At 45.2% G+C, this 27,157-nt stretch overlaps 1 protein-coding gene across 1 annotated transcript; it reads left to right on the top strand.

The window, feature by feature from the left end:
- Nucleotides 1–1,845: 1,845 nt before the first annotated feature.
- On the top strand, nucleotides 1,846–4,008 carry CTXND2 (cortexin domain containing 2). Its single transcript, XM_073567207.1, has one exon. It carries the CDS (start codon nucleotides 1,862–1,864, stop codon nucleotides 2,024–2,026), a length of 165 nt encoding a protein of 54 aa, XP_073423308.1. The 5' UTR covers nucleotides 1,846–1,861; the 3' UTR covers nucleotides 2,027–4,008.
- The last annotated feature ends 23,149 nt before the right edge of the window (nucleotides 4,009–27,157 follow it).

The following is a 27,157-nucleotide window of genomic DNA, read 5'->3' as shown; positions in this document are numbered from 1 at the left end:
AAAAAAAAAAACCACAAATATAATAGGCATTTTTTATTTTGCACAAACTTCATGAACCTACATGCACCATTTTGAAGAATTTTATGCTAAAATAGTGAATCAAATAATATGGACAAATGTCTTTATTAAGGGGGCGTTGCTCTCACAGTAATTATGCAAAGCAGCCTAAAGACATGCCCCCTAGGATCCTATTAGCCTTTTTTAATAGTATATTGTGGAGCAGTCATGTAAAAATATTCCAGACATTGTTAAATAAAACCACGGAGTAAATTGAAGCTTTTGACCACAAATGCAAAATGTGTAACAGAGAATACCAACCATCATTTCTTTATTTTTGCATTTTTATTTATTTTCCTCCCCATCTTTGAAAATGCATAACATTTTGTTACTATACCATTCAATTTACCTTATAGCGTAATGAAAATCAGTAAATAAAATGTCCAAATGAGGTGAAATGGTGAAAAAAAATGTCAATTCTGCCTTTTTTATTGCCTTTAGTGTGTGGTAAAAATGACCTGTCAACGCACGATACAGGAAAGATGTATATCTTTGTACCGTGTTAGCCAGTAGATAGAAAAATATATTCATAATTGAGAGTCCTCAGTGGTTGATACGTTTTAATGGCTAACTGAAAAGATGGTAACACATTGCAAGCTTTCCAGACTACTCAGGTCTCTTCATCAGGCATTAACTAATACAACATCTGAAGAATTACATATTTATGCACAACACAGCACAGAAAAAATGTAATAGATAAGACAAGTGACGTGAAGCAGAATTTTCATTATGGGAGAGGGATAAGCATAAATATTGGACCATATTGCATATGCATATTGCATTTTTTCTGTGCTGTGTTGTGCATAAATATGTGATTCTTCAGATGTTGTATTAGTCTAGCCTGATGAAGAGACCTGAGTAGTCTCGAAAGCTTGCAATGTATTACCATCTTTTCAGTTAGCCATTAAAAGGTATCAACCACTGAGGACTCTCAATTGTGAATATATTTTTCTGTCAACATGCGGTAATTCTTTAGGTCTGTATGGTGATGTATAGTTTTATTTTAATATTTTAGTTGTTATAAAAAAAACTTTGGAACTTGTTGGATGAATTAAATTATGTCTTTTATATTGATTTCAACTTATTTTTAGCAACTTTCACTATAATTTTTAATTCCCTTGGAAGCTTGAACCTGGGATTCTAACCACAGGATGAGGGATAATTTACTGATCGCTGGGAGGCCCTAGTGGTCGGATCCCCAAAAATCCCAAGATTGGGTCTCCAGAACCCCTAGATCAGAGCTCTTATGATTTCCAGCCTCTTCTCCATTCATTGTCTATAAGACAACCAGAGAACGTGGTGGAGAAAGCCAAGTACAGCACTCCGTTCTTTCTGCCAGTCCCAATGACCATGAATGGGGTTGAGGCTGAGTATCCATGCTTCCGCTCCATTAAACAAGGGTCTCTACAGAGTCCTGTTTTAGGGGTTCCAGCTCCAAGACTGCAAAATTAGCAAATCAGTTTTTACCCTGCTGGGACTCCCCGTAATCAGCTGTGATCGGTAGTAAAATTGGAAAGTGAGTGTTTAATTCCCTCAACAGCGCCACCACAGGAGAAATACAGTATTAAAAAGGTGCTCCTTCAAATGAATGGAACTTTAGCGCAATGGACAAACGTATTGGGTCCGCCATAGACAGCGAGACACTTTTTTTTTTTTTAATGATGGGGTCCTGAATGTCATAAAAAAGCTTTTGAATATGTTTTAAAGAAACATCAAACAAAATAAAATCATTTATCATGTTTTTTTCCTCCCATCTAGGTCTTTTCCCCTTTAAGCAGATGAGAAAAATACAAAGGCCCATAAGATGGATGATCCCACCTTACTACCCCTCGTGGATGTGGATAAAGGATTTGCCATTGCCTTGTTTTTGCTCCTCTGTGTCTTCTTGGCCATGATGATAGTTCGTTGTGCCAGGCTTATAATGGATCCCTACAAGGACATCCCAAACTCTATGTGGGAGGATCAATAGGACGTGATGGTGGAGTGCAAGAGTCATCTTGGTGGGACATGCTTCTTGTTGAACCTCGTCCTGCTGCTTCGTGGGCCTGGAAAGCTGAAGGCAACTAAAGTAATAACTGTCAGGAGGAACAATAATCTTCACGTAAATCACTGCCTTTACACAGGAGAACGGGAAAATTAATGTCCAGTTCAGCATTGACTTGACATGTCGTTACTCCTTTTAATTTCATTAGCTAAAATGGATGGTTTCCAGTGCTCATTTGTTTCCATTCATCTTCAATGGATTTGTAACCTCTGTCAGGCACAATGCCAGAGTAGCTGCTGACTTCATCCCAAAAGCCAATATAATTCACTTCTCAATAATAGACAATCTAAAGTATCATCAAGACTAAAGGTCTTTCAAAATCCTTTTTCTTGGCAGAGATGATGTTTGTGCACCTTGCTCCCTAAAATATTTTCAAAACGTATTGTGCCAAAAAAGTTAGGCTCAGTCTTCAGTCCTCCAAAATACAACTTACGTGAGTCCTGGAGTGATGAGGTTTTGGGTTTTTCTGGTCTCCTGCCATCATCATGACTTTTGAGGGACACTTTGATGTTCCTCTGGACCGCCCCATATACAAAGTTGTTGTATTACTTTCAGAGGAGAAATAGGAATAAGCCACTGCCAAATCTTCCATTGTTTCTTCGACAACTGCCTTTTTGGAAGAAATGAGACACCCCCATGCACACTAGGAACTTACATTTAATCTACTGTATGTAGGTACTTTAAACCATCACAATATGTCTTCTATTAAGGAAATTTGAGAGTTAGATCTGACATGTTTGATAGGTGCTTATAACAATCATCCAAAAAAATAAACTGGAGGCAAATTAAAGGGATAGATGGAGAACACTAGCTTAAAGGGAAGCCACATGGGTTCGGCAGCTACCAGCAATACATGAATAGCCAAAATGTAATATGTGGTTTATAACACTTTTTGGAGTGTCTCCACTTAGTAGTGAGGAGTTTGCACCTTAGATACCTCATTGGGGTGTGTAGAAGGTGGGTTGTTTAGATATGAATTTACATCATATACTTGCATGGGAATTTTAGAAAAATATTTTGAAGAAACAAAAATATCTATTTGTTACTTAATGACTCTAAATTCATCTTATTTTTTCTATAATAATGAATTGAAGAGTGTTCTAAATTGTCTTACTTGGCCAAGGAGTTTCCAGGTACAGTAGATTCATATTTATTTACTTATACAAAATTTACCTCATCTAAGTCTCTGGACTTGAATTCCACCTCCTAACCATCTCAATCCTGCCCACAAGGAGCAAGCCAGAAAGAAATTTATTTTCCAAGTGAGATTCTGACCATGAGGATGGAGGCACAAAGAAATTCAGCACCAAAGTTAGATTTCCTATCTTAAATTAACAATTAATGCCAATTTCTCTCCAAAAGTTGAGATGGAGTTTCACGTACCCGCTTCTCAGCACATGAGTTGGGTTTGCATATGCAAGGGTTAATCTCTTCTCACTCAGTCCAACAATCAACCTCTGTTCTATGCTGCAATGGGAGCATAAATCACACCCCGACACAGACCTCGCCACTCATACACACTGCCACTACTCACCGAACACACAGGCGATGAGGCCCAGAAGTACGACTACTACTGTCTGCCAGTCACCAGGATCACACACTTTAAGGCTATGTATTCTTTAGAGCATACAAGGTTCAAACTTATTAAACTAAACGAAAAATTCATTTCCCAAGTTATATTTCCCTTCTTATATTATTTACAGTCAATTACGCTATACAGGTGGAGAGAGACATAATGGCTGGAATTAAAACATCTCCAGACTTCACAACAATGACATATACTTCTTGTTTTTTTGGATCACATGTCTGGAGTATTTACTGTATATACTCGCGTATAAGCCGACCCGTGTATAAGCCGACCCCCCTAAAAAACTGAAAACGGTTCCATGACAATTGTGTACAAGATAATTGTGTACAAGATAATTGTGTACGGACAATTGTGTACAGGCCAATTGTGTACAAGGACAATTGTGTACAGGGCAATCGCCTTGTACACAATTGTCATTGTACACAATTGGCCTGTACACAATTGGCCTGTACACAATTGGCCTGTACACAATTGGCCTGTACACAATTGGCCTGTACACAATTGGCCTGTACACAATTGGCCTGTACACAATTGGCCTGTACACAATTGGCCTGTACACAATTGGCCTGTACACAATTGGCCTGTACACAATTGGCCTGTACACAATTGGCCTGTACACAATTGGCCTGTACACAATTGGCCTGTACACAATTGGCCTGTACACAATTGGCCTGTACACAATTGGCCTGTACACAATTGGCCTGTACACAATTGGCCTGTACACAATTGGCCTGTACACAATTGGCCTGTACACAATTGGCCTGTACACAATTGGCCTGTACACAATTGGCCTGTACACAATTGGCCTGTACACAATAGGCCTGTACACAATAGGCCTGTACACAATAGTCCGTACACAATAGTCCGTACACAATAGTCCGTACACAATAGTCCGTACACAATTATCTTGTACACAATTGTCCTGTCACCACTGAAAACGTATTGACTCGCGTATAAGCCTAGGGCGGAAAATGCAGCAGCTACTGGTAAATTTCAAAAATAAAAATACATACCAATAAAAGTAAAATGAATAGAGACATAAGTAGTTTAAATGTTTTTGAATATCCATATTGAATCAGGAGCCCCATATAATGCTCCATACAGTTCATGATGGCCCCATAAGATGCTCCATAGAAAATACTCCCCATATAATGCTGTACAAAGGTTAATAATGGCCCCATAAGATTCCCCATAGAATAATATGCCCCATATGCTGCCCCAGAAAGGTTAAGGCCCCATAAGATACTCCATAGATTATGCCCCTTTTGCTGCCCCATAGATTATGCCCCATATGCTGCCCCATAAGATGCGCCATATATTATGCCCCATAAGATGCTCCATATGCTGCTCCATAGATTATGCCCCCATATAATGTTCCATAGATTTTGCCTCATATGTGCTGCTGCCGCTGTAAATGAAAAAAAAAAAATGACATACTCACCTCTCGTCGCTGAGGGCTCGGTGCCGATGTCCTGAGCAGGCGGGGCCAGGTACTAGTGTCACTGCTGGCTCAGGACCCCGGCACTGGTGATATTTACCGATCCCCGCTCCATGGCTGCGCGTCGCTCTGTCTGCCGGGTCCCTCTGTCAGTGACGTTCAGGCAGAGGGCGCGGCGCGCACTAACCACGTCACCGCGCCCTCTGACCTGAACATTACAGACAGAGGAAGCGGAGGAGAGGACAGAGCAGTGCGCAGCGATGGAGCGGGGACAGGTGAATATAGCATATACTTACCCCCCTGGCGCGATCTCTGCATCCCCGCTTCTCCCGGTCTCAGGCTCCTTCCTTCAGCGGTCACGTGGTACTGCTCATTAAAGTCATAAATATGCACATATTCATAACTTTAATGAGCGGTACCACGTGACCGCTGAAGGAAGGAGCCCGAGACTGGGAGAAGCGGGGGGGTGGCTGTAGAGACCGCGCCGGGGGGGTAAGTATGACCTGACACCCCCTCTCCCGCCGACCCTCTGGTATATGAATCGCACTCGCGTATAAGCCGAGAGGGGAACTTTCAGCCCAAAAAAAATGGGCTAAAAATCTCGCCTTATACGCGAGTATATACGGTATTTATTTATATAGCGCCATTAATTCCACAGCGCTTTACAAACATTATTGGCACTGTCCCCGATGGGGCTCACAATCTAGAATCCCTATCAGTATGTCTTTGGAATGTGGGAGGTAACCGGAGTACCCGGAGGAAACCCGCGCAAACATGGGGAGAACATACATTAAGAAGATATATTAGATTTTGGTAGCTTCATCTAATTCTCTGGACTTAAACCCCAACTCCTAACCATCCCTGTATCACCTATGAGGAATCCATTACCCAAGATACATTTCCCTTTTAAATTATTATTTAATGTCAGTTTCTCGCTAGAGGTGGAGAGAGAAATTGTCTGGATTAAGTCCAATTTTTCCAGACCCTCAGACTCGATTTAGATTACCTCACATAGCTTTCTGGACTCAAAACCCCACTTCCTAACTGTCCAAGTCTCCCGCTCACGAGGAACAAGGCAGAAATGAATTACCCAAGTTAGATTTCCCTACTTAAATTATTAACTAAAGACTATTTCTCTTTAGATGGGTATAAAGAAATTGTCAGGATTGAATAGAATGTTCCCAGACGTCCCCGAAATTAGATTTTGATTACTTTACCCAACTCTTTAGAATCAAACCCCACCTCCTAACTCTACTGGTCCTTCCCACGATAAACAAGGCATTAAAAATTAATTACCCAAATTATATTTTCATACTTAATAACTAAAGCCATAAAATGCTTAACATTTCCCCTTGTATTGGATGGCTCAATAGACATATGGACTTAATCAACAGGGTTCGGTATGTCCAGCTTAAGATGACCATTTAGCAATAAGTATCAAAGACTGGAGGTCCTTTTCCATCATATGAACAGGTTATTTTGGAGCGTAATCTAATATAGCACAAGTTTTTCAATAGTGATATCAACAAATCGACATCCAGCGCAATATGAACCCATAAAGGCACATAGTGGACTTTCGATAGCATCCGAATTATTGTGGTCAGTTCTTACAAATAACAATTTCTTACAAATATACAGAAAACTAGCCACAACAGTGTCAAGACTCGAGCACAAAAGTCAAAGCAGCACCGAAAACAACTGTACATTCAACTACCATTCTGTAAGAGACATTTGGAGTGAACCCCAATTTTATTATATAGATAGCACAATGTTAGATTTTTTTTATACATCTGTACATAAAGAAGACAACAATTTTAAGGGCTTCATTAACACACATGATGGCAAAGGACTTTCTTCCTACTGTTAACCCCCTTAGATGCTGTGGTTGATGTTCATAGTAACAGCATCTAAGGGGTTTAACGTTTGCCCAAAAGCCGAAGTTACTGGTGTTTGTCTACGGTGTACAAATAAAAAAATCAATCCTTTGAACCTGATATGCTAAGTCTTACAAACTGTCCCTGATTTCTACTGTAATGGTTAGTTGTGTCGAGTAAGCCCATGGACTATCCAAGTGAGGTACCATAGACACACCTCCACATAAAGCTCTGCTCAAACCTGGGTATTCTTTATGCTTGGACCATGGATGCAGGATATATTGTTAGCACCTTACCATCATTAGCAACAATAACATAACTGGTGGACCAGAGCAATACATGGTGCAGTCCAGAGCTGCACTCACTATTCTGCTAGTGCAGTCACTGTGTACATACATTACATTACTGATCCTGTACTGAACCTGAGTTACATCCTGTATTATATTCCAGAGCTGCACTCACTATTCTGCTGGTGCGGTCACTGTGCAGCTACATTACATTACTGATCCTGAGTTACATCCTGTAATATACCCCAGAGCTGCACTCACTATTCGGCTGGTGCAGTCACTGTGCAGCTACATTACATTACTGATCCTGTACTGATCCTGAGTTACATCCTGTATTATACTCCAGAGCTGTACTCACTATTCTGCTGGTGCAGTCACTGTGTGCATACAGTTGTGGCCAAAAGTATTGACACCCCTGCAATTTTGTCAGATAATACTCAGTTACTTCCTGAAAATGATTGCAAACACAAATTCTTTGGTATTATTATCTTCATTTAATTTGTCTTAAATGAAAAAACACAAAAGAGAATGAAGCAAAAAGCAAAACAATGATTATTTCTCACAAAACTCCAAAAATAAGCCAGACAAAAGTATTGGCACCCTCAGCCTAATACTTGGTTGCACAACCTTTAGCCAAAATAACTGCGACCAACCACTTCTGGTAACCATCAATGAGTTTCTTACAATGCTCTGCTGAAATTTTAGACCATTCTTCTTTGGCAAACTTCTCCAGGTCCCTGATATTTGAAGGGTGCCTTCTCCAAACTGCCATTTTTAGATCTCTCCACAGGTGTTCTATGGGATTCAAGTCTGGACTCATTGCTGGCCACCTTAGAAGTCTCCAGTGCTTTCTCTCAAACCATTTTCTAGTGCTTTGGGTCATTGTCCTGCTGGAAGACCCATGACCTCTGAGGGAGACCCAACTTTCTCACACTGGGCCCTACATTATGCTGCAAAATTTGTTGGTAGTCTTCAGACTTCATAATGCCATGCACACGGTCAAGCAGTCCAGTGCCAGAGGCAGCAAAGCAACCCCAAAACATCAGGGAACCTCCGCCATCTTTGACTGTAGGGACCGTGTTCTTTTCTTTGAATGCCTCTTTTTTTCTCCTGTAAACTCTATGTTGATGCCTTTGCCCAAAAAGCTCTACTTTTGTCTCATCTGACCAGAGAACATTCTTCCAAAACGTTTTAGGCTTTTTCAGGTAAGTTTTGGCAAACTCCAGCCTGGCTTTTTTATGTCTCGGGGTAAGAAGTGGGGTCTTCCTGGGTCTCCTACCATACAGTCCCTTTTCATTCAGACGCCGACGGATAGTACAGGTTGACACTGTTGTACCCTCTGACTGCAGGGCAGCTTGAACTTGTTTGGATGTTAGTTGAGGTTCTTTATCCAACATCCGCACAATCTTTCGTTGAAATGTCTTGTCAATTTTTCTTTTCCGTCCACATCTAGGGAGGTTAGCCACAGTGCCATGGGCTTTAAACTTCTTGATGACATTGCGCACGGTAGACACAGGAACATTCAGGTCTTTGGAGATGGACTTGTAGCCTTGAGATTGCTCATGCTTCCTCACAATTTGGTTTCTCAAGTCCTCAGACAGTTCTTTGGTCTTCTTTCTTTTCTCCATGCTCAATGTGGTACACACAAGGACACAGGACAGAGGTTGAGTCAACTTTAATCCATGTCAACTGGCTGCAAGTGTGATTTAGTTATTGACAACACCTGTTAGGTGCCAAAGGTAAGTTACAGGTGCTGTTAATTACACAAATTAGAGAAGAATCACATGATTTTTCGAACAGTGCCAATACTTTTGTCCACCCTCATTTTTATATTTGGTGTGGAATTATATCCAATTTGGCTTTAGGACAATTCTTTTTGTGTTTTTTTCATTTAAGACAAATTAAATGAAGATAATACCAAAGAATTTGTGTTTGCAATCATTTTCAGGAAGAAACTGAGTATTATCTGACAGAATTGCAGGGGTGTCAATACTTTTGGCCACAACTGTACATTACTGATCCTGTACTGCTCCTGAATTACATCCTGTATTATGCTCTAGAGCTGCACTCACTATTCTGCTGGTGCAGTCACTGTGTACATACATTACATTACGGATCCTGAGTTACATCCTGTATTATACTCCAGAGCTGCACTCACTATTCTGCTGGTGCAGTCACTGTATACATACATTACATTACTGACCCTATACTGATCCTGAGTTATATCCTGTATTATACTCCAGAGCTGCACTCACTATTCTGCTGGTGCAGTCACTGTATAAATACATTACATTACTGATCCTGCACTGATCCTGAGTTACATCCTGTATTATACCCCAGAGCTGCACTCACTATTCTGCTGGTGCACTCACTGTGTACATACATTACATTACTGATCCTGAGTTACATCCTGTATTATACTCCAGAGCCGTATTCACTATTCTACTGATGTAGTCACTGTGTACATACATAGGATAAGTAATTAATATATGTAAATGCCGCTGTTCTCCTGAATCTGGCGCTTTTTATCTTTCATTCCTATGCCTCTCCATTCCTGAGTTATGGCCCTGTCTATCCTGTATAGAAATCTAGTCTTTTTCTTCCAACTGTGATCCTCAAGCGGGCGCTCACAGAAAATAATTGAGGACCACACCCACTTTTTTAAGAAGACTATATTTATACACAAGTTTAAGGAGACCATAACTCGGGAACGGAGAGGCGCGAGGACAAAAGAAAAACAACCCCGGATTCAGGAGAACAGCGGCATTTACACCATGTACATGTATATGGCAAATGACATCTCATTTTAGTAGACCGTTATATATTTATAATGCATAGATCATGACCCTATAACGTAAATGGAATAAAAAGCACAACTAGATTTCTATGGCATTAATATGTTACTTTCCTAATTTTTCTGTGAACTGGGTGTAAGCTAAACCAAATATGTAATATTTCTACTGAGTGATTCTGAATAAAGATATTCTCAGATTGTTCTGTGATATGAATTGATTATTTTTACTGTCTGTTACCCAAATCTAAGGGAAAAAAACAGCGATAACTTGATTTCTTGTGTAATTTTCTGTAATACAGCCTGATAGGCAACCCTATGTAGATGCCAGCCTCTGATGACACCCCGATTCTCATTATCAGTGGTCGGACCCCAGGGATCAGAAATATTTCCCCTATGCAAAGGTTATGAGTCCAGCAGCTTTTCCTTAGGCTGTGTGCACACGCTGCGGATTAGGTGCGTATTCATCCGCGCGGATTTTGTAAAATCTGCAGGTGAAACCGCAGGTGAAAATACCTGCGGTTTTACCTGCGGATTGCTCTGTGGTTTTGCATCTCCTCAATGGAGATGGCAAACCGCAGCAGAATCCGCAGAAAGAATTGACATGTCAATTCTTTCTGCGGATTGAAAGTCGCAGATAATCCGCGCGGAAAATTCCGCACCGTCTGCACTGCGGTTTTTGATTCCCATAGGGAATCATGGTACTGTACACCGCAGCAAAAACTGCTGCGGGTCCGCAGCGGCCAAAACCGCTGCGGAACCGCAGCAAAATCCGCAGCGTGTGCACACAGCCTTAAAGTAGTCATTATAGTTGTGGAGTCTCCCTCACAAGGCCTTCCGTATACCATGAACACCCCACAGTACCTGCTGTATACCAGGAACACCCCGCAAAACCTGCGGTATAGCATGAACACCCCACACTACCTACTGTATACTATGAACTCCCCACAAGACCTGCCATATACCAGGAACAAACCCACAAGACCTGTCGTTTACCAGGAACACCCCACAAAACTTGTGGTATACCAGGAATATGCCACATGACTGTCTGTATTCCAGGAATACCCGACAAGACCTGCCATATCCCAGGAACAACCCACAAGACCTGCCATATCCCAGGAACAACCCACAAGACCTGTCGTATCCCTGGAACAACCCACAAGACCTGTCGTATACCAGGAACACCCAACAAGACCTGCCATATACCTGGAACAATCTACAAGACGTGTTGTAGACCAGGAACACGCCACAAGACCTGTCATATACCAGGAACCCCTCACCAGTTCGACCGTATTCCAGAAATACCCAACAAGACGTGGTGTATACCAGGAACCCCTCACAAGACCAGCTGTATACCTGGAAGACCAGCCATATGCTGGGAACATCACACAAGACCTGCCGTATACTAGTGTAACGATACTGGTGGAACCACTCTGCCATCGTCGAGGAGAGCTTGGAGGGGTGTCACTAGGTGAGCACCTACCTCTTCACTAGAGACCTTGATGGCGGGGTTAGGCATGACTCCCAATGGATACCAGGTGCTACTCCAGGAGAGACCTCAGACTCACAGCAGCTGCCCACATGGGACAGGTCGCTGGAACGGCCTGGTAGGAGAGTACAGCTGATACAGGCAGGCATGGCAGGAACACAGGAACCACAGATGCACATGGGTACGGCTGGTATATAGATAAGGCTAGTTTCACATTTGCAGACGGAGGACTGCGACCGTCCTCCGTGAAGCCCCGCCCCCTGCCACACCTCCTCCGGTCAGCTCCGCCTATTTCTGCATGTGGCCTGCGCACCCAATCTTTAACATTGGGTACGCAGGCCGTGCTGCAGTATGAGGATGCCGCCGCATGTGTCGTTTTGACGATGCGGCGCCCGCATAAAATTCCAACATGATGCATTCTACGCGGGTCACCGCACCGCCAAAACGACGCATGCGGCGGCATCGGCATACTGCGGCACAGCCTGCATACCCAATGTTAAAGATTGGGTATGCAGGCCGTGCCATAGCATGCGGATACTGCCGCATGCGTCATTTTTTGCGGCGATCCGGTAAAACACATCATGTTGGAATTTTATGCGGGCGCCGCATCGTCAAAAGGACGCATGTGGCGGCATCCTTGTGAGGAGGTTGAACTGACGGACAGGTCTGCCTGTGGAGAGAGGCAGAGGGATAGCGCAGTGTAGGCTGAGATACAGAGAAAGGGCTGTCATGTTTGACCATTAGAGGGCAGTGGCGAGTGTAGGAGAGAGTGACTGTGTAACTACCATGGGTCAAGGTAACGGCCATTGGTCAAAGGTAACTGTCAGGTGATAGCGGGCAGAGCTGCCAGGACTGGGAGTATAAAGGCTGAGGGAAGGTTCTGGGAAGTCCAGTCAGCCAGGGAAGCTCACTAGAGAGGAGGATCTGCCGTAGAGAGAAAGACGGTAAAAGCTTTCAGAGAGTAACTGACAGTGGAGACGGTCACGGGGGGGGGGGGGTGACCCAAAAGGACAGTAGCCGCAGACGGAGACGGTCTGGGGGTACCAAGTGGACGGTGTACTTTGAAGGGTGAAACGCTGTGGTGAAGTGCCTAGGGCAGTCACGGTGGGAAGAGCCACAAAGGATGCCACGACGGTGAAACTAAGAAGTGAAGGTACCCGGGTCTGTGAGCAAGAGAACAGTGAAATTCCTGTGATGAAGTGATGAAGTGCGGTGGTCGTCAAAGAGGTGGCCAATAAAAACGGACCTGTTGAATATAACTCCTGTCTCTGTCTCGTGTCTGTCGGCGGCAAGAAGTGGGTCACCCCCCATTCCTGTGGGATCAGCACCTTCCCCCCCCGCCTATCCTACATTTGGCGTAGTCGGCGGGATCAATAGCCACCAATACAACACCTTCAGTGGCAAGCCTGCTCCCAAGTACCACAGGCCCCCCCAAGTTGTACGGGGTGAAGAATTTTATTTATTTTTTTCTCCTTTCTCTGTGGATTACAATTTGGGACTGTCCTCCGGATTGCTGGCTGCCAATAAGTAAAACCGGAGCAGAAAAGTGTAAAGTGTACTGTTAAAAATGGCTGTGGCATTTCAGCGTCAGGAAGAGACACAGGAGTTTGCAGTCGTAATGGACAATCTAGGACTGTGTCGCATCCGCCCCTGGGGGGAGCGGCTTACATCAGGAGACAGCCGCACTCCCATGCTGGACCTTGGAAAATGGGTGGAGGGGCCGACCAACACCCCACCCCCGAGCGGGAGTGGCCCTGTTGAAGAGACTGAGTGTAGCTGCTTGGCGCCATTGAGTCTCGGGAACTCGGGCGATATTCGATGCTGCAGTTGCCATGGCCTCGGACGCCTGGAGTGGAAATGGCGTCAGGAAGTTGAAACCCGCCGGGAGACCTGCCCCTGGGAGCCACTCTCGGTGCCCCGTACCCCGATGCAGCCGCCGGTAGAAGAAGCTGGAAAAGTATCTCCCGCTGAGCCATCGGGCCTGGAGGCCAACCCTGCCGGACGGCAGAGTAAAGATCCATGGCGACTGGAGGAGCTGCGGGAAAGCCTGCTGGGAGCTGCGATGCCGGAGGTGAGCTTTCCCCCGGCCCAGCTGGCGGCACTACAGACAGATCCCGCCCCCACGCCCAGTGCACCAGACAGGTCCCCGGGCCCTGACGCCAGCCATTGGCCCCCTCGGCCGACCTCCGACTCTCCAGCAACTACGGCACTAGATGACTTTACTCCCCCTGACCAACATCCCGAGCCGCCCCGCCTGGCGACGCCAGTGGGGAGCCAACCTGTGGCTGCCCCTGCCGTGATCTGTCTTCCGGCCGCGGCCTGTTCACCGGAGCCTGCTGTCCCTTCGGGCCCGCCACAGGTCACCGCGGCCTACTTACTGACACCCGCGGCCGCCGCTGTCCCAACTGTGGCCATGGCTACAGCCTACTCATCGGAGCTCATGGCCACCTTGATTCCGGTTGCGGCCGACAACACAGCCTACCCGATAACACCTGTGGCCGTTTCTGCCCCGTCCACTACTCCGGTTGCGGCCTGCTCCCCAATGTCTGCGGCCGCCTCTGCTTCACTCTCGGCTGCGGCCCGCCCACCGGACTCTGCGGCCTATACCGGACCCTCTGCTTGGGTTGCGGAAATTATTGAAAAGAAAAAAAGGCCAAGGAACGGGAGGTGTGGGCGTTACATGAAAAGGGGGAGGCCGCCATGTCTGTTACACGGTCATATGGGTGGCTGGTACATATAGACACTGGCAAGGGCTACGGTTTCATTAGAGATCTTACCACCGGTTATAAAATTTATTTAAATGTGGCCTCCATCAAGCACGGCCGGGTTCCGCAACCGGGAGATCTAGTCTCCTATTACAAGGAGCATTGACCCCGCTGCTACTACGCGGTGGCAGTCATCGCCTACCCTGAGGGGTACAAGCCTCCATAAAAAAAAACCGAAGACTCCTGGGTCTTGAGCATCAGGGACACTCGAGGCCCAGAGATATTGCTGGCATTCCAGAGACTCTACGGCTGTGGAGTCCCCTGTTTTGGCAAAACATCGGCCACCAGGAGGTGGCCCGGAGCACCTATATAATGGACTGCAGTGCACCGTTGCACAATGAGGGGACTGTTCCGCGTCCCCATGGGAAGCATATCATCCTCCTGGTGCATCAGGGATGCCAAATAAGAGAGTGTTTTTCTTAAAGGAAGGGGGAGCACCCCTGTCCTCAGTTGGTTATTTATTTTTTTTTTTTAAACAAAAACGTGTGTTCAACAGGTCCCGGGTACTTGGAGTATGCCGACCATGAGGCATTTAAGTTGGCAGGACGACGAGGCAGGAAGAGTGTAGACAGACAGTGGTCCTTGAGTCAGGCCCCAGTACCACATACCCCCAGAAGGTTAGGAGGACGTTGACGATGACCTGGTAGGTTAGGGACTCGGTCATGACGTTAAGAGGGTGACAGAAGGGGAGAGCAGTGGGAGGTACACATCCGTAGAGTAGTCCGGATGGACCTAACCCAACATGAAGGAATTGTCATGGTGACGTATGCGCTGGCGAGTAAGCCGTGAGCTACTCGGAGCATGATTGCTCCCGGTTTGGTTCAGCCCTGTGTATCTCAGGCCTGGCTCAACAACCGGTCCGACAAAAGAAGGTGGGAAAGTTTCATAACGGAAAAGAGGGAGACAAGATTGTTGAGGACAACAGTGGACAAAGGAAGGGGGAATGTGGGGAGGTTAAACTGATGGACAGGTCTGCCTGTGGAGAGAGGCAGAGGGATAGCGCAGTGTAGGCTGAGATACAGAGAAAGGGGTGTCATATGGTAGTTTGACCATTAGAGGGCAGTGGGGAGTGTAGGAGAGAGTGACTAACTGCCATGAGTCAAGGTAACTTCCATTGGTCAAAGGTAATTGTCAGGTGATAGTGGGCGGAGCTGCCAGGACTGGGAGTATAAAGGCTGAGGGAAGGTTCTGGAAAGTCCAGTCAGCCAGGGGAGCTCACTAGAGAGGAGGATCTGCCGTAGAGAGAAAGACGGTAAAAGCTTTCAGAGAGTAACTGACAGTGGAGACTGTCACGGGGTGTGACACAAAAGGACAGTAGCCGCAGACGGAGACGGTCTGGGGGTACCAAGTGGACGGTGTACTTTGAAGGGTGAAACGCTGTGGTGGAAGTGCCTAGGGCAGCCACGGTGGGAAGAGCCACAAAGGACGCCTCGACGGTGAAACTAAGAAGTGAAGGTACCCGGGTCTGTGAGCAAGAGAACAGTGAAATTCCTGTGACGAAGTGCGGTCCGCAGCCCTCCGTCCGCAAATGTAAAACCAGCCTAAGCACTGGCAGGTACAGACAGGTCCGGCTGATATACAGACTGGCATGGCAGGTGCAGGTGGTTCTGGCGGAAATACAGAAAGGCAGGTACAAGGAAGGACTGACAGGAACAATACAAAAACCAGCAGGTAGGGCTAGAGATGGCCAGACACTAGCAGAACTAGTGGGTACTAAGGGACGGACCTGAGAACTATCAAGCGTGGTTAGAACAGACTAACATTGCACAGGCACCTCCATGCAGGTGGAGGGACCTTAAATAATAAGTGACTCTCAGCCATTGGCTGGGGACACTTTAGGACAGCGCAAGTGGCCCCTTTAAGAAGGAGGGAGTGCGTGCACAGTTCCCAGGGATCTGCCTGCAGTGCACAGACTGAGCAGCAGCCGGAGAGGATGGAGGAGGAAGTCTGGGACTGGGCCGCGGCGATGAGTCAGCATCCCTACAGGATGGAGAGAAGCGTGCAGGGACACCGGCAGTACAGTATCCCCCTATTTCAAGACCGCAAGAAATCTCTCCAGTAGGAGAGGGGCATGGATGTTCTCCTTGGGCTCCCATAACCTCTCATCATGACTGAACCCCTTCCAATCCACATGAAAAAAAAAGTTTTTCCTCTTACCCTGTTGGTGGCCAGAATGTTCTCTACCTTGAAAACGTCTTCAGTGCTGACTGGAGCAGGATTGGTAACAGGACCTTTGAAGAAAGGACTGAGGACAACAGACTTAAGGAGAGACACATGGAATGAACTGTGAATCCGTAAAGAAGCTGGGAGTTTAAGCTTGTAAGCTACAGGATTAATCTGTTTTAGAACCTCTGACAGACCGATGAAGCAAGGACCCAATTTATTCGAGGGCAACATGAGATGGACATACTTTAACGAAAGGCAAACTTTGTCCCAAGGACAAAACAGGTCCGGATCCAGATCCAGTATCTCTTGTCTGTATGTCTCTTCATTCATTCAGAGGATTTCAATAAGGTGGTTTTGGTGTCCTCCTAGATCTTAGAAATCCCTTGACAAGGGATTCAGCACCAAGAATGTCAGAGGTAGTAGAAACAGGAAACGGATTAGGATGTTGACCGTAGACCACAAAAACAGATTTAGCAACACATGTTGTACAAGAATTCTGCCCAAGGTAGAAGTTCAGCCCAATCACTATGGTGGGTATTGACTAAGTGCCGCAGTAAGTTTGTCAGGATCTGATTCACCCACTCTACCTGGCCATTGGATTGAGGATGGTAGACCAAAGCGAAATCCAAAGTGACATTCAGTAGTTTGCACTTAGCCCTCCTGAAGCAGGATGTAAACTGGACCAGGGGAGGAGTCCTGAGGACAGAATTTTCATATTCTCAATGCATTCTGGGATAAGTGAAGTCTTCGCAAGTTCAAGAACATTGGATTTTGGCTGTTGCAGCTGAAAGGAGGACATCGGTAAACCAGGGGAGGAGTCCTGAGGAGCGAATTTGCATTTTCCCAGTGCATTCTGGGATAAGTGAAGAGTCTCCGTGAGCTCAAAGAACACTAGATTTTGGCCGTTGCAGGTGAAAGGAGGACATTGGCAAATTTTGGCAGTTTTTTCACTGCTTTGATATCTCTTTAACATTAAGAACATGGAAGAGGCCAGGAGCCATTTAGTGAGCTGCATTTCTTGCTACATGTTCACAGACATACCAGTGGAAAAAGTCAATCTTTAAATGCAAGCTTGTGTCCCTGTTGGAGGAAAAGTTGCAAAATCTAGAAGAGAGGTTAGCTACATTGAAGATCACTAAAGAAGATGAAGAATTCTTAGACAGAGCAGAATTATCTCTTCGTGTTACAGAAAGAAAATAAATTTGAAGTGCACATAAAGAAACAGAAATTGAAGCATGTGACACAGAAGCAGGAGGATCGGGAAGCATTCAGCACCCAAACAGCTCAGGAACCAGTACCAGGCTCTCACAAAGGAGAACGATGAAGAAATACATCAAGATAAGACTTTACCCACAAAGAACAACCTTGTACGCCCTCAGAGTCCTTCTGGATAGAGAAAGAAAAATGTGAAGAAGAAAGAGTTGTGGTCATGGGGGATTACCTGTTGAGAAAAACAGTGCAACGCCGGTGGGTTTTTACCTGGTTTCTCCGGCGTTATTCTGCATGTCTATGCTTTAACCCTTTGCTCCTCTCCCCCTAACTAGCAGGGATACTGTTGTCTGTTACCTGTATGGATGCTGCTCTGTTCCCTGCTCCGCTGTGTAGCTGTACATGTTTTGTGATGTCTTTGTTCTGCTGCAAGACCATCCGCTTCTGCGGTCTCTGGCTGCCGCTGTGGAAGCTGTCCACGGGTTGCAAGGTCCTCTGCAGCTGGTGCATGACTTTCCACGTGTGTCCAGGCTTGCAGCCGCTGCCAGGTGCCCTAAACCTCAGTTCCTGTACTGACTGTGCTGTAATGGTTTCTGTTTGTGCTTAGGGTGCACACGGCCACACCTTCCCTGCTTTTATTAGGGTTAATGTGTGCACATGAGTTGCTGCCCCGGCCTATTGCTGAGGGGCAGCTCCTATATAAAGTTACACTTTCCTGTTGGGCGTTGCTAGAACTTTGCATTAAGTTTCTGAGTCTTGCCTTGTGTGTTTAGCTCCTGTTCTGCCTGCGTTCAGTTCTAGGAAAGCTGATGCCTGTTTTTCTGCCTGTTCTGGGGGCTGAGTACCCAGATCCGTTTGTTTGTGTCCTGTTTTTCCACCTGCTGTGGGGGCAGAGTACCCAGGTCTGTTTCTATTTGTGTTTTGTTTTTCCGCCTTCCCTGGAGACTGCATCCTTGATCCTGTATCCGTTCCGGTACCCTGACCCTGTCTGAACTATGTCCTCTATGTTATGTTCCTGAAGTCCCTCTGTGTCTGGAACCCTGTACCCAGTTACTGTGAACTAACCTGGGTTTGTCTTATGAAGATGGAGTCTGGTGTTTTTGCTGAGCGTCTACAATGCTATGCTCCGCCTTCTATGCCGTGCCAACTCCATCTGATCCCGGTCCAACCTGGCGATGCTTGCACCATCCCACTTGAGTTCCTTCCTAGGTCTGATGCCCGGAGTCTGATGCCCATAGTTTGGAACCCGACGACCGCTGCCTGGTGCCTGGAGATGATGTCCAATGTCCAGAGTCTGGCAACCGCTGACTGGTATCCGAAGCCCAACCACCTCTGCCTGGTCCTGTGCCGTGCGTGTCTCAGTCGATGACCTGAGCTGCCACACCAGTGTTTCTGGTCCTGTGCCATACGTGTCTCAGCCAATGTCCTGAGTTACCACGCCGGTGTTCCTGGACCTGCACTTTCCGTGTCTCTGTCAATGATCTGAGCTGCCACGCTGTTATTCCTGGTCCTGTGCCATCCGTGTACCAGCCTGTGTCCAGATGTCCTGATGTCCAGCCAGTGTCCTGATGTCCAGTTGTCTTGCCCGTGTCCGATGTTCCGATGTCCTGATGACCTGATATCCAGCCTGTGTCCAGATGTTCTGATGTCCCGATGTCCTACCTGAGACCTGATGTTCTGCCTGTGTCCCGATGTTCCGCCGGTTTCCCGGGATCCACCCTGTGATGACATCTGTCCTGGGTCAGTGTCTGATGTTCTCCTGCTGAACCTGTGCTTCGCCTGAGGTCAGAGAGAGGTCGTCCTAGTATTCTTCATACCTGAAGTTGTGCGGTGTTATCTAGTTCTGCTTGTCGCCATCTTGTCCACATGCTCAGCTCCCGCAGACCCTGCTCGCTGCGCCTCCCTAGTCTGGGTAGGTCCAGGTTCCCTTCTGTGGTCCAGTGGGTCCACATTCCATCCCCACCTGGGACACTCGCCTCACGTCGTCGTGGTCGGGCGACGTGGAAGTGTTGGCTGGGCCGCGTCCTCGGCCACAGGCGTTACAAACAGAGGCCGCTATCTGCAGACTGGATATAACCTCAAGAGAAATGTGCAAAAATTAAAGATGTTTCTGACAGGATATCAGGACGCTTCAGACCTACAGACCACCCATTCCTGCTAATACATGTGGGGACAAATGACACCACAAGGACCTGGAAACCATCTGCAGTGACTTTGAAAACTTAGGTAAGAAAGTTAAATAACTGGGAGCGCAGGTGGTCTTCTCTTCCATCCTTCCAGTGGATGGCCATGGAACAAGGAGGTGGAATAAGATTCTGCAGGTGAACAACTGGCTACATCGATGGTGCCGTCAGCAAAGATTTGGATTTCTGGATCACGGAATTAATTACCTATACGATGGACTGCTTGCTAGAGAAGGGGTGCACCTTATGAAGACTGGAAAACATATTTGGAAGTCGCCTTGCTACACTCATCAGAAGAGCTTCAAACTAGAATAATGTGGGAAGGGCAGCAAAAGGTCAGAAAATGGTCATACACCTGAGAAATACTATTGAGAACTCTGCTATTAGAAGTGGAATGGAAGAACAAAGACAAAAAATATAAATAAAAAGATAGGAGAAAGAGAAACCAATCATAAAATAAATGTTTCTATGCAAATGCACAAAGCATAGGCAACAAACAAGGAGAACTGGAACTACTAACACAGGATGTTAGTAGTTCCAATTGGAATCACTGAAACTTGGTGGGACGATACACATGATTGGAATACAAGACTAGAAGGATACAACTTATTTGTAAGAAACAGGCTTGATAAACGAGGAGGAGGTGTCACATTTTATGTTAGAAAAGCATATAACTGCACAGAGATTAAAGCTTCAGAGACTGGGAGTTCTGTGGAAACTGTTTGGGTAAGAATACAAGGAGAGAACAACGTAAAGGACACCATTGTGGGCATTTACTACAGGCCACCTGTGCAAGCTGAAGATATGGATGAACTCTTTATGCATCAAATGACCAAGTTCTCAAAAAAATATGACAGTGGTCATGAGAGATTTCAACTATCCAGATATTTGTTGGGAATCTCTCCCAGGAAAAACTAATAGGTCAAGCAAATTCTTATCTTTTGCTGACAATCTTCCAAAAGAAAGGGGAGAAAACAAGGGGATCTTCCACCTTGGATGTAATCCTTATAAACAGGGAGGAAATGGTTGAGGAGGTAAGAGTGACTGGGACCCTAGTAGGTAGCAACCATGCTATTTTATAATTTTGGATAACTAGAGGAGGATGACCTGTGAAGACTCAAACTTCAGGGTTAGATTTCAGAAAGGTAGATTTTAAGGGACTCAGAAAGAGAATCGGAGGGATCCAATGGCTGGATATCCTTAAGGACAAAAATGTCCAGGAAGGATGGGAGATCTTGAAAAATGAGATTCTCAAAGCACAATTATTAACAATTCCAAAAAAGAGGGAAGAATATGAAGCACTTAAGGAAACCAGGATGGATGAACACAGAACTTAAACACATGCTTAAAAGGAAGAAAGAAATATCAAATGGAAAGAGGGAGGCATATCTAAAGAATATAATGCAGACCCTGCAGGGCACGAATCAGATTATCTAAAGCTGACAATGAATTAAGGCTTGCATGAGACATCAAAAGCAATAAAAAAGGATTCTATGGATATGTCAAAAGTAAAAGAAAAGTCAAAGATGCTATAGGATTTTTACAGGATGAAAATGATGAAGTGGTAAGAAAGGTTGTTGAGAAGGTCGAACTTTTAAATTCCAATTTTGCATCTGTTTTCTCTCAGAAAGGAAATGTAACATCAACTGATCTTCACTGTCCTATTAAAGGAATAGAAGAATCCAGGATAGATATATATATATATATACACATACACACACACACACACACACACACACACACACAGAAAGAATAGTGAGGAAACACTTAGCTAACATAAGTGAATTCAAGTCTCCAGGTCCACATGAATTACACCCCAGAGTACTGAAGGAGATAGCAGAAGAAATTTTGTAAACCACTCTCCATAATCTTTGAAAATTCTTGGAGAACAGTAGAAGTCCCAGAAGACTGGAGAAGAACAAATGTTGTTCCTATCTTCAAAAAGGGGAAGAAGGTGGACCCAGGAAACTATAGGCCGGTGAGTCTGACCTCTATACCAGGAAAGTGTAATGCTGATGAAGTGCAGTATAGTGCAACCTCTACCAACCTCAGTGGTGGGACATCAGTAAGGGGCGCGACCACGAAAAGCGCCTAGGGCAGCATGAAGGCCAAATACAGACCTGCGTACACCGGGTGGGTGTGAATCGGTGTGCTGGATGACTTCCACTTTTCCAAAGTCCATGGAACTCTTACTGAAGGCTTGATGGTGTTCTTTCATAACTTTCAAAACTCCACTCGTCTGGGATGTTCTGATCTCCCACATGAATCTCTTCCCACCATGGGTTTTCAGGAGTTTTCACAGGAGTAACCTTTGTTTGGGCACCTTATTGGCAGTTCAGTGCCTCTTGACTCAGGATATGTTGGAAGGACACTCTTCACAGCTTGGCAACAGCACGCGGTCCCTTCTCAACTTCACCTGTTGATCACAGAGATTCAGCAAACAAATAGGGACTCTCCCTCTAGTTACTGTAGCTAAACCACGTGCAACCAGAACTTCACCATTCAACAACTATGAGGCCCTGTCATGGGAGTTCTGCTTGGCTGAATTTTATTGTAGGTTCCCAGCTTGAGAAAATCTTGGCCATTGCTAGAAATAACATTTATTGAGGGTTCTGTGCAGTGTAGAAACTGGTCAGGATTCCAGGAGCACTCATAGTAGGAGGCTTGAATTTTGGTGACTTGTGAGCCTGTTTAAAGCTAAAAAAAAAAGCAACCCGCAGTGACAAATTAAAAAAAAAAAAAAAAAAAAAAGTCTGCAACATCAGGATGCACTAAATTAACCTCTGCTTCCTTGAAGTGTGATCTGTGATGTAATGTGGTGCACTCCAAATATTTCAGAAAACAGGGAGGCAAGAGGGGCTGTTGATAACTTTTACGAACACACAGGTACATCGAGATAAACGATGAATGAACAGAGATTCAATTCCTATGCAGCAATTGAGTATAGTATGAGTAATCCAGTATAGTAATGCAGAGATATAAATGGTGCAGTGATTCCTGAGCTTCCACTTCTACCCAGAGTCCTGATCACACAGTTATCTGAAGCGGAGGCTGCAGTTCTCATATACAGGAGCTGAGGCTGCTTGCTCACCTGCTCCTTCAGCTTCTATTATATTTTTTAATATACACGCAAAAACCTACCCTAAGCGCAACACTGCAACAAAAGAAAGGTCCATGGAATGTCCACAGAAACACTGTCCATCATGGATCATGACCTCTTGTCCATGGGAGCTTTTAAGCTCAAGAAGCATCCCCAAGGATGGAAAAAAAAAAAAAAAAAAAAAAAAAAAAAAAAGACCCTTCACCCCCCCTCCCCATCCAAACTTTACCCTCCTAACCAAACACTATACAAGAAACAACACAGCAAGATAACATACTTTCATTACAAAAACTTATGTTAGCAAAACACCGGATCCAAGTTTGGCACATGCCAGCCCTATATCCATTATACTTTTCCACAATACAAAAAGCTACTTGTGCAACACAATAGCCCAGCACCAGGTAGCTGGAGATTAAGAGGCCTCAACCCTGACTAGCTCTCATTCCCTTTAAAAGCTGACCCTATCTATCCCTACCTGCCCCTTACTATCCCTCCTCTACCTACCTTACCAAAATTACCTATCTAACCCTAGATTGCCCCTCCCTATCCCCATTTGCCCCTACCGTACACATATCTGGCCCTACCCACACTGCTTATCGTACTCTACCATTCACTCCTACCAAACTAGCTCTCCCTAGGGTATGTTAAAGGAGAAACCCCTCCAAAGTCGGGAGGTACTTCTCACATCCAGCCTTTCCAACTCCAAAGAACGTATTTTACCCAGGTCACCCAAGATGTTACTAACCACCTCCTCCCGGGGGACGGTTTTCTGATGCGTCGACACTAGACACCGTGCGTTCTGTGCATAGAACCTGACCACTAAACTAACTAGGAATAAAGTGCCCTGATCTCAGTCACCCAGGGACTCGAATGCCCCATAGGCCCACTCCGCATAAAAAGGTAGCCTAGGCCCGTGTCAGGAACACCGCACTGAACTTTCTCACTGAGCCAGCGCACGTGTCCTGAGTAAAGCGAACTGTGCTCAAAGATAGCTGTGGAGCGGGCAGCAGCCGAGTAGGTGCGTACTTCAGAACAGCAGGACCTGAAGCATGTGACTGCTGGGGGCGTGGCCTAAACTGCAGAGAGCTGGGAGCTGCAAGAGAACTCCTAGCAGGGTAACTGCGAGACAGTTACCAAGGGGCGTAGACAGGGAGGATAGTCAGGACGTAGCCAATGAGTCATACACAGAGATTGCTGCAAAGGTACAAGAGGGGCGAACAGAGAGTAGTCAGATAACAGGCAATGAGTCATACACAGAGAGGGTAGCGCAGTACAGAATCAACAGGTAAACTCACAACGGGGAACAGAAACGGGTAAGAACCATATAAACAAGCTATAACAACGAACAGGCACACGGAGATCACCACACTCGGCCAAAGGCAAAAGTATAACTGCCAGGGATTGGAGCTTCCCAGGGGTTTAAGAAGCTCTCCCAGAACCAAAGCGAGGCCACAATCATTAACCCCAGGTGTGCAGGTCAAAACCTGCACTGAGCTCCAGACATTAACCCCTGACGTGCAGCTCAAAAACCTGCACTGGGATCATGACAGCCAGTCTACAGAAGCACCCACCCTGTTGTAGACCCATGTACTGAAGGGACACTGAAGGAGAAAGTGCTCCTTGCTCTCCAGCATGTTGCCACACTCTTCGGGGGGGGGGGGGGGGGGGCAATATCCTGGTCATAAGGGTTCCTGTACTTCAGGTTGTCCCTCACATACAGTCTCCCATGGAAGCAACGCCAAGTCCCAAAACTTCGAGAAGATCCGAGAAGAATTTACCAACACAATCCCCACCTCCAAATGCCGAACTGGGCAATCTTTGAGCACCAGAGGCCTTTGGAAATGGGTCAACAGAACCCAACTGTCAAGGAATTTCCTCGACATGGTCCTGATTAGAGATGAGAAAATTTGTTCGGATTTGGTTCTGAATACAATTGGAATTGAATGTTTTTGCAATATTCGTCGAAGACAGCCGAATGTCAGAATCAATGGGAGTAGAAATTACCGAATATGTTCGGAACCGATAATAAGACAAACATTTGGAACGAATGCTGTTCCAATATGGCACAAATATGTCAAAATCAGATTCAGGGACAAAATCCAAACAAATTCGCTCATCTCTAATCCTGATCTCCCACATCCCCAGACCCCACCAGCGGATCACCTTCAGAACTGAGGTAGCATAAGCCAGAAGATGCCCATGTGGTGCGCGAATGTTCTTCATCTGCCCTCCTGTCTCCCATTCCTGGAAGAAAGGCTGAAACCATCCACTGCAGGAGAATACCCACGGAGGAGCCCTCCCTAAAAAGAGGTTGGCAATGTTTGCTTTAAGAAAGGTATTTACTAGAAACACTCCTGGTTGACCATACCCACACTCTTGATTAGGTTAAGCCTGTTCCCCCATAACAGTAGGAAGAACTGGCTGTAGACCTGTATCAAAAGAAGTTCTGGCAACATGCAGACACTGCCTAGGTACATTACCAATGGAAGCAGAAAACCCTTGGCCATGTTGACCCTTTCCCTCAGGGTCAAGGTCCAATCCTTCCATTGTTCCACCTTCTGGCCGGTGATCTGGTCGGTCCTCCTAGTTTTGCTGGAGTAGTCCCCCAGGTCGAAATTGATGCCTAGAATTTTAGCTGATATAAAGAAGGACCTGGCACTCAAAAAATCATTTTCTATTTGAAATTCAAGTAATTTCATCCCAGATAATACGTTAAACATTTCGATCCTAAAGATGGATCTTCATCAGTAACTAGAAAAATATACAATGACACAGTACGTGTGAAATCATAACAAAAATCAGGTTATGAAAAAAATAAATATTATACAAAAAAAAAAAAATGATTGCTGAAAGATAATATGTGAAATATCAGAGAAGAAAGGAATATCAGGCACAATCTATATGTGGTAATAGAAGAATGAGAGGATTAACATAACGTACTTCCAACTATCACCATATATTCTAGGAGTATTTTCTCTTATTCATCACAGGTCTTAACCCTTTAGATATCTTTTGTTGATTTTGTTCTGGTTCTATTTCTCTCTGGAGTACGTTATGTTAATCCTCTCATACTTCTATTACCACATATAGATTGTGCCTGATATTCCTTTCTTCTCTGATATATTTCACATATATTATCTTTCAGCAATGATTTTTTTGTATATACATCTGTTTGTACAATATTATTTTTTCATTTCCTGATTTTTGTTATGATTTCACACGTACTGTGTCATCGTATATTTTTCTAGTTACTGATGAAGATCCATGTTTAGGATCGAAACGTTTAATGTATTATCTGGAATGAAATAAAAAATAATTTTCTATTTGAAATTCAAGTTGAGTGCCAGGTTCTTCTTTATATTGTTATGGTTTGGGAACCTACCTGGGCACCAATAATATAGCTGTGCACATGTTTATTTTATATAGAATTTTAGCTGAAGCCTGGGGCCCTGGAAGGGTGTCCAGGAGATCAAAACTTCTCCCCTTCCCAGCCAGATACTCACACTTTTCCCAGTTGATCATGGACCTGGAAGCCTCTGAGTAGTAATAATAATAATCTTTATTTATATAGCGCCAACATATTCCGCAGCGCTTTACAGTTTAACAGTTTCAAAACACAAGTCATAAGTAACAACTTTAACAATACAATAATTAAAGCAAAATAGGACGACCCTGCTCGTGAGAGCTTACAATCTACAATGAGGTGGGGGAGATACAAAGTACAGGTGTGTATTTACAATAATGGTCCAGTCATCTTGAGGGAGTGGGGGATGGATGGAGATAGTGAGTGGGCTACTCATGCACACTTACACATAGAATGATTTTGATTAGTGAAGGTGATAGGCCACTCTGAACAAATGTGTTTTGAGGGAGCGCCTAAAACTATGCAAATTGTGGCTAGTCCTAATTTCTTGGGGTAGAGCATTGGAGTCAGGAGTGGGAGGTACGGATTAGTGTAGAGGTTAGTCGAAAGTCGTTTGCAGAGCGCAGCGGTCGGTTAGGCCGATAGACAAATGAGGGAGGAGATGTAGGGGGTGCCGCACTGTGGAGAGCTTTGTGGGTGAGAACAAGTACTTTGAATTGGATCCTATAATGAATGGGCAGCCAGTGTAACGACTGGCGAAGAGCGGACACGTCCGAGTACCGATTAGCCAGATAGATGACCC

Source organism: Dendrobates tinctorius, unplaced genomic scaffold, assembly GCF_039654945.1.
Source record: "Dendrobates tinctorius isolate UK_male_01 unplaced genomic scaffold, ASM3965494v1 ptg000019l, whole genome shotgun sequence".
Lineage (NCBI taxonomy): Eukaryota > Metazoa > Chordata > Amphibia > Anura > Dendrobatidae > Dendrobates > Dendrobates tinctorius.
This window is presented reverse-complemented; position numbering and strand designations above follow the sequence as displayed.

Excerpts from the sequence above, each read along its gene's own strand:
- CTXND2 (XM_073567207.1), top strand. The coding sequence starts at position 1,862 with ATGGATGATCCCACCTTACTACCCCTCGTGGATGTGGATAAAGGATTT.